Genomic DNA, 12956 nt, shown 5'->3' with positions numbered 1-12956 from the left:
CCTTTCTCGTAGATTCCATATAAATTTTATGAGAATCTAATGACAGTCATTGAAGTTAGACAGTGATACTCCTCAACAGCTGACAGTCTTTACATCGTGTGTATATTCACGTATAATTCCATATCACGTAGACCTTGGTCACTCATGTTGTCTAGGTATTTTATTGGTATCTAAACTAATAAAGTTACGAAAAAATGGAAATAAATAAATAAACCTTTGTCAGGGAAAATCAAGGAAAACAATTCACAAAAATCTACGGAAACCCTCATATCCCACTGTTAATAATTTTTATCTTTGTTTTTGTCATTATTTTTTGCATGTTTTCTATGTACTGTTGTCTTTCGTGGCAGATTCGTTACTGAATTTTGCACACTAACAGGTGCAGAAAGACCTTTGTAATATAACGCACCCAATCTCAATCTCTTACTTATAATACCTGTGTCTGTGTTTTTACCCATTAAAATGCACATAAGGTGGTAGAGTGAGTTCAAAATTTCACGCCGAAAGAATAGATTCATTAATAATTTTACTTAAATATTATGAGTTTTTCGTAAGGTACACTCATGTCGTCAGATATTTCCCATTATTTGTAACGTAGCCGTTCCACATTATATTATATATATATATATATATATATATAATCAATGCTATTAAGGGAACGAGCAAACTTAGGAAGAAAAACCACGCATGCTATTGCCAACGACAGACTTAGCAGTAGAGGAAGAAGAAATTACATAGAAGCGGCTAGGCAACAAGTAAACAAATTTAGCACTTGGATCGAGGTTGGTTCTCATTATTCCATTTTGAAATACGAATACTAATGGGAGAACGTGATTCATGTACACCTTTTAAGTGTCCCATAAACCTATTTCTTTCGTGCGAAGAACGGATGTTCAGCTAGTTCATTGTAACAAGTATAAATACAATAATCGCTGATTCTAAGCTTACTATCGAAAACGAAATTGCTTTATAGTAACCATTGGTTTGCTTGGGACAGCTGTCTGCATGCGGACCACACGTGCAAGCCGTTAGTCTTTCGATCAAGTTAAATCACGTGAAAAGGGTTGGCGTATTTTTCCTCTGTCGTGTGACTTGTGCTTAAGTTTTTTCATATCTACAACGAAGTTTGCTGCAGTAAAAACTACGATGTGCAATGGATAAGACCAGTGGCCATCACATAGAGCATAATCGTTGGTGGCAAGGTGGAATATCAAGTAACAACTTCAATTTGTTGGAACGGAAATAGATTAGCCTCTAATGTGACACAATTTCAATTATAGACATGTTTTATCAGTTTCGTTTTTTTCTAGCTGTCTTCGAACAAGTGTAATTTTCGTTCAATAGATTTTTTTTTCTGAGTACATATTTCTTATGGGAAAGGATATCTGTTTAAGGAAAAATTCTGATACATCGGATTCCCATTCAGAAAAGTTTAACAAGTATTTATTTCAACTGCATAATATACAACAACTGAATACGAAAAATTAACATGTATATATATAAAAATCCAATATAGAAAATTACAGTAAAAGTAGAAAAATTAACACGTAATCCTGCAACAGTAGCAAAATATATAAAATACATTTTTCAATTTTACTAAAAACTGTAACGCCTGAAGTCAGGCTACTTTATCAGATATGCTGTTCTAATACATTACTATATATAAAATTCTCTTTTCAACGCATTAAAAATGCCATATAAAAATATAAATACAGTATATTGTGACCATTTTCAAGTATAAATACAGCTACCTAGACCGACCACTGAAATTGGACAACAAAGCTACACATACATTATGGTAAGCTATCCAAGTCTCCCAACTATTACTTTTGGAAGTAAATATTTCAAAAGAATTTGTCTATGCTACTAAGGGGAGAAAAAGTTACAGCAAATTGTAATAAAATTACAATAAATGCAAAAGTCAATGGGGAAAAAAAAAGGTTGGTTGCTGGATCAGGAACATTACTGTAATGGAAGAATAGGAAAGATTTACTGCCTTTAATATATCTGGACAAAGAAACAGTTTACAGAAACATAGTGACTCTGAAAAGAGCTCACTTCTAGTAGTATATTCGATCCTAGGCCACGTGACTATATTTAACAACAATGAACTGTGTTCGTGAATTTGCTCGCAGTTCTATCTGCTCTCCCTTTTTCATTGTATCAGTTCATTATCATTTTATTTTATTTTATTTTTTTACAATTACTGAATGTCTCTCTTAATTTACAGAGTAAAAAATATGTTATTTCCGAACACGATGTATGCTATTAATATCTCTTTAGAAGATTAATATGAAAAATGAAATTTTTAAATTTTACGTCCCACTCTTAGACCGGCTAGGCTAAAGGAGACAGTGATGAGAAATGAATGAAATGGTGGAATGAAGAAAGTGGGAGGAAACGGGAGAACCCCGAAGAAACCCACAAACACGGTATTTGTCCACCACAAAGTTTACTTGGCGCGAGCTGGGACCCATGCACCAGAGGTGAACGCTCTATCACTGAGCCACCGCGGCCCTACAAGATTAATATGGCGTTGCCTGTGATGAAGAACATATCTTTCAGCTAAAACGTAAGCAACATTAAACATAAAAAGCCTATTTTTCTGCTGAAAAACTTTAAATCGCTTGTCCATTCTGACTATATTGGCAACTGAAATTGGACTGCGAGATTTTCATTTCTTTGGACAAGTGTATATTTAAGAATGAAAAGAGAATAATTCGAATACAATAAATGAGAATTTGAATAACTGGATTGTTTGAAAACTACAAATAATGAAAACCAATCAATGATTAAAATGTACAATTGATGTATACTGAATGTTTATTCGAAGATCCGTTTTGTCATTTAGATTTTTTATATTAATAACTATCTTCTCTCTAATGGTGAGTCTGAAGGATAACCTGGAAATCTTAAAATATCCCAACTTCAGAGGAAACTGCATTTTCCTCTTCTAGTAAAATAGCAGCGGTCGTGCGCTTTGCATGCATCATGCAAATAATAGGCGTCTACTTTTTAATATTGATATATAGGTTTAATTTCTTCTTGAAAATATTTTAGAGATTCGAAAGTTCCCATGTTACCCTTCAGCATTCCTTCTGTTTCATCAATGATAAAATGAGTTATTTCTTTTGTCCTTTCTACTGAATATCTAGGAGTAGTACATGAAAGGTTGCTTTCGACACCACACAATTCTGATAGTTATTTAATTTGTCTTTGAGTTGAGTTTCTAATAAGTGATTGTTGTGAAACAATCTCAGCACTTTATCAAAGTATATGTAACAAAGGTATGTTCAACAAAGTTGGTGAGGAGGTGATTGTCCTCAGAGAAACAAACAAAGAATATATGTAATTAAAGAGTAATTCAGTACCACCTGCACATAATGCTCTATTTCCTTAAGACAAGTGGCAAAATTTGTACATATTTACACAATATCTAACAATTATTTTCTTGAGCAATATGGCAACAGGCAATCTTGGCCCCTTAATAGCACCACGTTTTAACACTTGTTTTCCATGTTACGATCTGTGCTTATTCATAAATTCTACCATAAACTCAGCCAGAGTTTTAACATTATCGACTGTAACAGCGTTATATAAGGATGCACGAATGCCGCCTACTAACCTGAAAACACAAAATAAAAATAAGTATTATTAAAGTTTTACGCTACTATATATGAAAAAGTTATATAGATTAATGAAGCTAGTAATATTCATGATTTAAATTTCTTTACTATCAGCTGCTGATCAAATGTACCTACCTCTGTTGACCCTACTGATCGGCTCGAAAAAAGAAAGAGAAAAAAAAAAAAACTTTACTGAAACAGAACTTATGCTACTGCACTTAGTGATTATCTTTGTTGTAATATTACTGATTTCCTACACTCAACAAGTACCCCATAATATTCATAGTTATACAGAGGAAAGAACATCACCTTAACTATATGAAGAATAGCGTAATACTCTATTTTTTTCTTTGTTGCTATAACTCCACTAACAATACTTGCTTTGCCTCTTGCATTCGATGTATTTTTAATTGAGAATGCGAAACTTGCGGAAGTCACTAATAGTCCAACTTAAAGTTATAAATGTGTAAACTGCTTCTTTAGCAAAAGAATTAACATAAAAGAAATGAAAAATATAATTTCGGTATTCCTACAGTCACTAATCATTGACAGGAGTAATTCTCTCGTCTATACACTACTAAGCTCAATTGTTTTAGTTTAATGTCCTTTTTCAGCATCGCGGCTATATGAGGTGTACACCTACAGTTTAAGGTAGAATCTAAACTATCATAATACGTTGAATGCTCTCGCCCGTAATCGAATTCTGGACCACGTAGATCAAAGGCGCACCCGCTATCTACTAGAGCAATAGGAACACCTAATGGTAAATTCAAGTTGTAATAAATTGTTTAACGAATATTGTTCGTGTTGTATGGTTAGCACAACGAATATTGTTCGTATTGTATGGTTAGCACGTTGTATATAAGACAATCAATCACTAGTCACTAAGTTCGTGGATTGGACGCAGTGTGGCGCTAGTGGTGTACAGCTGATAAGTGACGTCCTGAATGAAGCAGTGGAGATTCGTCTCTCGACCCAGCAAGAAGCAGGTATGTGTACGGAGTGTAAACAGTCTCTCTATTGTGAAAGGAGTTGCAAGCGCCGCGGCAAACTTGGAGAATGTCCCAGTTTGAGCAACAGGCAAACATCAAGTTCTGCCAAAAACAGCTACAAAGACGTTGCAGATGATCAGGCAAGGCTACGGTGACAACGCCCTGGGCCGCAGTGCTGTATTTAAGTGACAACAATGGTTTGCGGAGGGGTGAAACAGTTTATAGAAGACTATGAACGCACTAGTCAGCCAACAATAATCCGAACTGAACGCAAGATCAAAGAGGGTGCAATGGTGGTGCGCGCTAACCGTTCGCAGTCGGTAGACGACATCGCAGCAGCAGTACGGATCAGCTATGGTACGTGTCATAACATTCTGACGGATGACTTCAACATGTCGCGTGTCATCTAGCACCGTGTACCACGCATTCTGACACAAGACCAACGTGAAGAACGGATGATCATTTGCGGTGACCTGATCTGACGTTGATGGAACGTTCTTGAACCGGATAATAATAGGAGATGAAACATGGTGTTTCCTGTACGATCCAAAACTAACGAGACAAGCAGCCACCTGGAAATCCCATCATCTCCAAAACGCAAAAAAACACGACAGGTCAAAGGGAAAAGTGAGCTTGAACTGTTTTTCGACTAGCACCGAATTGTCCACATGGAATTCATCCCACAAGGAGCAACTATCAACAAGACTCGCTACAAAGAGATCCTTCGCCGCCTACGCGAGTCAATTCGTCGAAAGCGTCCTGAACTTCGGCGCAGGAACAATTTTACACTGGACTGTCGAATGTACTTGCGCGGACTATGATAAAGGGTTTCAAGCCTTTCAATTTTATGGTTTCTGGTCACTGGTTTCCTGCAGAGTTTCCTTCTTTAACACAGAACCACTTTCCAACAATTGTTAATGTAATTTCACTAACGTACAGTGCTCAGGATGATTTTGTCTATATTCCTACCTTATTTTCTTTGTAAACCACCGAGTACCAAAAATTCTGCCATTTTCCTACTGTTTGTGTTACGTGCAGCGCATACAGAGATATGGTAGTTTGTCATTATCGCTAAAATTTGAAGAGTTTCTCTAACAGATGACACCAAAATCAATACTGTAACTTACTTCAAGAATTAAAAAAGAAAGAGAAAGTAATTTTGCCAAACATACTGCTTCAATTGTGCACCTCGAATATTAATAACGCAATTTTTAATAGAGAACAACAGCTTTGGGGTTAATTTAGAAGTCACAGGAAGGAGGAAGAGAAGGTTGGGCCAACTTTGTGCTCGTTCCACCAAATACTTGTCGAAATTTTACCATTTTTAACAAGTGAGAAAATCTCAGTTTTTTTTCATTCAAATCAGACCTGTTCTTACCTATGTCCTTTCAGAGACAGCATTCCCCGTTTCTGGGCTTCCGTCAGAAATTCCTTTTCCAGCGCATCGTCTCCCTTTGGACCGCCAACTCGAAATGGTGCATTCATTCTACTTCTTACACTAGGCTCCACGGAGCAGTGGTAGAAACCATTTGAGGAATTGATAATATCATAAATAAGTTTGCTCTTCACTTCTGCGTTCTCTGCCATTCCTTCCACGCCTCCGTTCCTTTTGATCCATTCAAATACTCGACCTACAACGTATACCCTGCAAAAATAGAAGTTAGAATTATTTAAAATCAGGACTTGGTCACTTTATTCCTTTAAAACAGAGCAATTTGTATCTTGTATTTTATAAACTGCAATTATTTTTAATTTTCTTTAGTTTTTATTGGTGAGTGTTGTGGCGAAAAGCAAGTATTTTCTATCGAATTGTCGTTTGCTAAGTGATTTGAAGCAGGTCTTGGCATATTATCTTATCCAAGATATCATTTTAACCTTTATATTATATTATATATATATATATATATATATATATATATATATATATATAATTAATTAATTTTGGTACACATTAAGTAACTGCTCTTTGCTTTAAAGGAAAAATTTTTGTATTTTTTTTTCCACATAACAAAACCACACAATGTAATTTCAATCAAAAAAGAGAATTCCAAATCAAAATTCTTAATTATCTAAATCATTATTTAAGTTTAAAGTACAATTTCGACATATGGAGTTAGTTGTAAAATGAAAATGATTTTATAAAAATGTATTAACTTTTGTTTCCAATACCTCTGCAGACAAAAACTGCAGAAGTCCTGTGACAGGGTGCCTACTGAGTTTCATTTTCAAAATTCCAGTATATTTCCAGTATATTCAGTATAACTATCAGCAATATTCCTGTACCTAATACAATGATTTTTTAAAAGTTCTTTAGGAATAATCACTCTATTGATGATTTCAGGTTTGTAATTGTTTTACCATCAAAAGAATATTTTATTTTTAATAAATTTGGTTAACCTTGATTTTTTGAAATACAATGATTTAAAAAAAAAAATTAAAGGGCCTCCCAACTCCCCTCACAGCCCTCCACTCCATTCATTGCTTTAAATGTCTATTACAAAACGTATACAACTCTTGCTTTGGAAAAATTTACAATCTCAATGGATACAAAATTGTTTCTAAGACTATTAAAACAATTACAAAAAAGTATAGTTGACAAATTATCAGTTTCATGATTTTTCCAGTATGTGGATCAAAATTCCAGTATATTTCCAGTATCAAAATTAAATTTCAGTATAATTCAAGTATTTCCAGTATCAGTAGACACCCTGTGAGAGTTTTAGACCTGCAAACTATGTATGTATGCATATCGGAAGTCATATAGAACGGCTATGTCCGTCTGTTTGTCGACAGACTTCAGAGCAAAAATGGTGAATGAAATCGAGAAGCAAGTTTTTGATATACATTTAGCCTCTCCTCCATTCAAACTAGAAGTGGTAAAAATTTAGCTGTTTTCGGTTTCAACGTTGATCGCCATAGAACAAAAACGTTAATAGCGACAAGCTGTTTTTGGAACGGGTACCGCATTTCAAGAAAATATAACATCTTCAACCTACCACTATTAAAACCGAAAGTGCTAGAAATTTACTACTACTTCCGGTTTCAATACTGATTTCCATAGAATGAATGAGTAAATATTTATGGTTTAATGGGGGGGGGGGAGGGCATCATTAGGGAGCTATTTGTCCTCGTCACAATAAGCCGACACATATTTATTAAATATTCATTTATAATACTTCTTTTAGAAATTTATTTCAAATCATAGTACTACAAAAATTAAAACATAAGTCGTAACAAGATAAAAAAAAAAAAAAAAAACTTAAAATATATAATACGAAAATAATTCAAAAACGACAACGTTAACAATACATAACACGAAGAATCTAATAAAAAAAAGAAAACCTTAGAATGCATTAGTTATTCCAATTTTCCGAATAAGACTGACAAGGGAACATCTTATATTGATAGTAGCACTGCCCAATCGAACAATGGGCAATCGATAGAGGAGTGAAGAAAAGTGAGAAATCCAAAGTTTTAAGGGCCGACCCCAAAAACACAGAGATACAAAGAAAAGAAGAATCTAGAATCATGTGAAGATAGCAATGCAAAAAATACACTGACACAGAAAGAACTTCAAAATGATTGAAGTAATCAAAATGGTATTTACACAACAATATAGTAAGCAAACATTGTACCCATAGACATGCTCAATAACATTATATGTAATACAGTGTTGCCACCTGAGCACAAAATGTTTCGTTAAATGGCACGGAACACAAATTATAACGTAGAAAATCTGATTATGATTAGAACCATACCTGTGAAGTCATGATGCACAGTGTTGCCAACATCGGAATATAGGCCTATATGAATTCCTACATGAAGAGTACATACATTACCAACACACTGCGGAGCGCTTTATCAACAGCAACACTGAAAAATTGACTACCAATAATGTGTGAGGTGATACAATATTACGTGCAACAGAAACGTGAGCCTGCTAGTCAATTGTCAATCCAAGAGCATCCATCATTTCAGTTTTGTGTGTTGTGTTTGATACTATTCTGATTTTCCACTTGGGCAAACCTGCTTCGACACTGTGCTTCGTCCCTTATTTTCGTGCTTCACTGATTATATTATTGTTTGTGGTCTCATATTTTGGTTTTAACTAGTTTGAATCGTGTACTGCATGTTCTCTTCTACATCCGATATTCATATAGGCCTATCTTCAAACGTTGGCAACACGGTACATCATTTCTTCACAGGTACGGTTCTACTCATAATTAGATTTTCTAGATGTTATAATTTGTGTTCCGTGCCATTTAACAAAACTTCATTTTGTGCTCAGTTGGCAACACTGCATTACATATGATGTTATTGAGCATGTTGCGTAAATGTAACTTCGATTACTTTAATCATTTTGAAGTTCTTTCCGTGTCAGTGTATCTTTGGCATTGCTATCTTCACATGATTCTAGCTCCTTCTTTCCTCTGTATCTCCTGTGTTTCTGCGTGTCGGCCCGTAAAACTTTGGATTCCTCACTTTTCTTCACTCCTCTATCGATTTCACATTGTTTCATTGGGCAACGCTACTATCAATATAAGATGTTCCCTTGTGAGAATACAATCACTTAAAACCATACGATATAGATTCAGCGTAAGATGAACAGATTTTATCTCTCACATTATCCCTCTATTACCCGACAGTTATAAATCTGGGTTTAATATTGAATTCGCATAGTTTGGAAGTCTACCGTAGTTTCAGAAATGTGAAACGAAAGTCACTTGTTTACTATGAAGTGTGAAATTTCCATGGTCAGTCAATACGCTTCCAATATAGTCTGTTCACAAAAGCACTGGCTCTATAACTTAATTGGCAGGAGGAACGACGGCTCAGTGGTAAAGAAATTCAGGAAGAAAATGTTTAATTAAATCCCAGGGCTGTGGATTTGTGGCGAACAATGTTGTGTTCATGGTGGCTTTTCCTAGGCCTTATCGTTTTTTTTTTTTTTTTTCTTATTTAATTGGTTCAGATTTTTCTACTTTGAGCAGTAGGTCCCGTCTTATATGGGCTCAATGATGCTGAAAACTAACGTCAAACTCCAACGAAACGAACCAAACCAAATCTTCCACCATTTACTTGCATTTATTACCCATCCTCTTTAGCGTAAAAGAAATTGAAAGATGTTGCTTTAAGGGTTTTATTTCAGTCTATTTGGTCGGTGATAAGCCATAACAAAGCTAATTTTGCCATCCTCAATACAAAATAGTAGCCAGGACAGTTTACACCGACACTTCAGATTTCAAGAATACTCTAAACAGGGAAGAAGATACTTCAGACAAATAAAAGGCATATCTTTATTTTCCATCGTGTCTCTATTATATTTTCATCCTTTTACCATTTCTATCATCTAGATCAGTGATGGCCAATTAACAACGTCCTGCGGGACAGAACAAAATAGGAATTATTCTTAGGAGCCAGGTAGAAGCAGTTTATTCATCTTCTACTCCCCGGTTATGCTTCGCTGAATGTGTGTAAGCCATACATTTTCTGAATCTTTGATTTACTTTGGTATCCTGCTTCTTGTTTCATGTGTCTATGCCGCTTAGAATCTGAGCTACTAATATTTGAGTATAACTACAGGAAATCTTCATTTTCCGAAAAATCCGCCCGGTATCATCGACCTTAACTTGTACGATGGACTTCGTAACCAAATGGTTAAAGAAAATATTTTCACAGTTGAAAGTTAAGTGTCGATTCGGCTATATTACGATGGCAAGCTATACTCTTCCTGTTACAGATGGAGTTAAAAAATCAAACTTTTTTTATTATTTTCATTCGCGGTCGCTATTTGGCCATCACTAGTCTACATAATGATTTTATAATGAAAGCGAAGATTTGACGAGAAATAATATTTTACACGTAAGGAGAATTACAAATATCCAAACTTACTGCTACTACCACCTGCTCTTTAACGTTAAAATATTATTACATTCTTACACTAGTTGCGTCTTTCTCTCTCTAGTGTTGCTTGTTGGTTAGCCACAATAACTCCTACGAGAAAGAATCTGGATACAGTCTTCTTCTCTTATAATGTGCTACGGAAAGATGTACATTTTCAGTAGAACAACACTGCTTAGTATGCGGGAAATTTCAGTATCATTTCCCGTTAGTCCTATGATTGTTGTGTTTATTTCCAGAATGATTCTTTTCTAAGGAAATCACTGTATAAGTACGAAGATTTTAGAGCTACCAACAAATATCTTACGGCAGACGACTGTAACAAATCTCTCATGGCTAAAACGATAATTTAACACAAATTAGGAATGTTTTCGTTATTCGTACTCTCTGTTAAAGCTCCACAGTCATTACTAATTCAAAATATTCTTACCCAAATGTAGGTGGCGTGTTGTGCAAAGAGTTGTCTTTAGCCATAATTGTGAAATCAAGAATGATTGGACAGATTGGAAGAGGACGTCCCAACAAGTCGTCTCGAACTATTACCACAGTAACTCCAGCAGGGCCAATATTCTTTTGAGCACCAGCAAAAATAACGCCAAACTGAAATATTGATCAAACTTGTATATCAGTGAAAGCAAAGTTTATTTGTACTTACAATATCCTACAATATAAGAGAAGTACGTTAAAATTTCTTCCAAGGTTTTTATAGGTTACGGTAGGCAAATGCTGAAATAATGAAGATCAATACGGAATAAGCTAATGCAACTATTCAGTCATTCAAATTATTATTTTGTATTTAAGTACAAGTAGGTGCAAAACAATGAATAGCTAGGAAGAACCAGTTAAAATTAGCTGTAAAAATAAAGGTAGAGAGCGTTATTCAACTGGTGATGATAACCTTCTGAAAGAGACTATGAAGACAAACTGTCTTGTTTAAGTTATAAATTCGCCAAGTAGTTCAATATGTTGCTGTTAACACTTCACAACAAGTTCACAACCTGAGTTAAATTAAGAAATTCTTTAAGTGGTCTCACATTTACTAAACAATAGAATAACATCGGTATTACATTAACAGTTAGCTTCACAACGAAAATAAGTCTACTATATTAGTAAGTCTTCACCTGAAAAAGTGCCTTGCGTCGAAGCGTTTCAACGACAGTGAAGTGCTCAAGACATGTTATGGACTGGCTGCACTCTCAGGCGGCAGATTTTTACACAAAGGATATAGGAAGCTTTTACCACGCTACCAGAAATAGGTGGAGATTCATGGTATCTACGTCAAAAAATAGCCAAGGTACGTACTTGTATATGAATCACAATAAATTTCTTCTTCTCTTTCTTGTTTTCATTCTCTTGTTTTTTAAAAAATATCGGCCCTTTTTTTAATGCGCCTCACACAAAACAAGGACTTTCTACAAGTGGGTGAAAACCTAACTAATAGGTACAAATTATGAATGTGAATCTATTGTCGCTAACTATCCACTTCGTTTAAAAACTATAATATATACATACCACTAATTATTTTAAGAAAAATCATACACTTACCTTCGAAACATCAAACGGACGGGAGAGAAAATTGGAAGACATATCAGCCACAAGTGGAACACCCTTTGTGTCTGGAATGAATGGGAACTCAACACCTGAAAAATTAATTATACCAGTGATACATATATGTAATGTTTGTATTATACTTGGAGAAAAGGATGTATTAAAGTTTTACTTTATTTTTATAAGTACACTGCACTGTCTTGACCATACCACCCTGTCGGATTCCGCATTCTTTAGTGCACTGCCGGGTTCAATATTAAAAACTTTCTGAACTAAACTTAGAAGTCACTTCTAAATAAAATCCAAAATACAGTGATATGGAAAATTAACCTCTGTCCGACGTTTTTATAACCCTTCGTTAAAAACCTTCTATAACAACTACCAAACAAGTAAAGGGCCCGGTATACATAAAAAGTATGTACTAAAAATCTCTCTAAGTATAGGATGATTTTCACCATACGTCATTAAATAAATTTATCAAAAATAATAACAAATCTGTACATAAAGAGTACAAACTTAAATATGTTCTTTTAACTCAATCAAATATTAGTTCATTATGCATCTCCAATGCTCATTACTCTCGCATAAATCTTACTATAATCCCAAATAAATAATATAGAGTGAACTATTTATCAGATACGCCCTTGTAACTTTTAAACTAATGGACATAATACACAAATTTCACACCATGAAAATATCAGCAGAGGGACATTGTTTGGTATATTCTGTGATATCGTAAGGTTAATAGTGTTGCCAACCCAATATTAGGTTTTATTTTTTTAAATGGCACTACGTCAGTTTATTAAATATTTCAAATCTACATATTGGAACAAAACCTTACAAGGACGCTACAGTAAGACGGGGCAATACATATCCAAAGTGCTTTAAT

The 12956-nt window shown here is 34.7% G+C and overlaps 1 protein-coding gene across 2 annotated transcripts in view; it reads right to left on the bottom strand.

Moving 5' to 3' along the window:
* Positions 1-1415: 1415 nt before the first annotated feature.
* The window catches only part of LOC145678549 (phosphoserine aminotransferase), a 35208-nt gene continuing 23667 nt past the window's right edge, over positions 1416-12956 (bottom strand). For both annotated transcript variants that reach the window (XM_081748831.1, XM_081748833.1), the window contains exons 5-8: positions 12065-12159; positions 10950-11119; positions 5997-6263; positions 1416-3625 (exon numbers count right to left, since the gene is read on the bottom strand). In XM_081748831.1, coding sequence (XP_081604957.1) covers positions 3520-3625; positions 5997-6263; positions 10950-11119; positions 12065-12159 — 638 coding nt within the window. In that variant the 3' untranslated portion in view covers positions 1416-3519. The remainder of the gene's footprint in view (positions 3626-5996; positions 6264-10949; positions 11120-12064; positions 12160-12956) is intronic.

The sequence above is a fragment of the Thermobia domestica genome, chromosome 2 (genome assembly GCF_964235325.1).
Source record: "Thermobia domestica chromosome 2, izTheDome1.hap1.1, whole genome shotgun sequence".
NCBI classification, from domain to species: domain Eukaryota; kingdom Metazoa; phylum Arthropoda; class Insecta; order Zygentoma; family Lepismatidae; genus Thermobia; species Thermobia domestica.
Note: the sequence above shows the minus strand (reverse complement) of the source record. Positions and strands in the feature narration are given on the sequence as shown.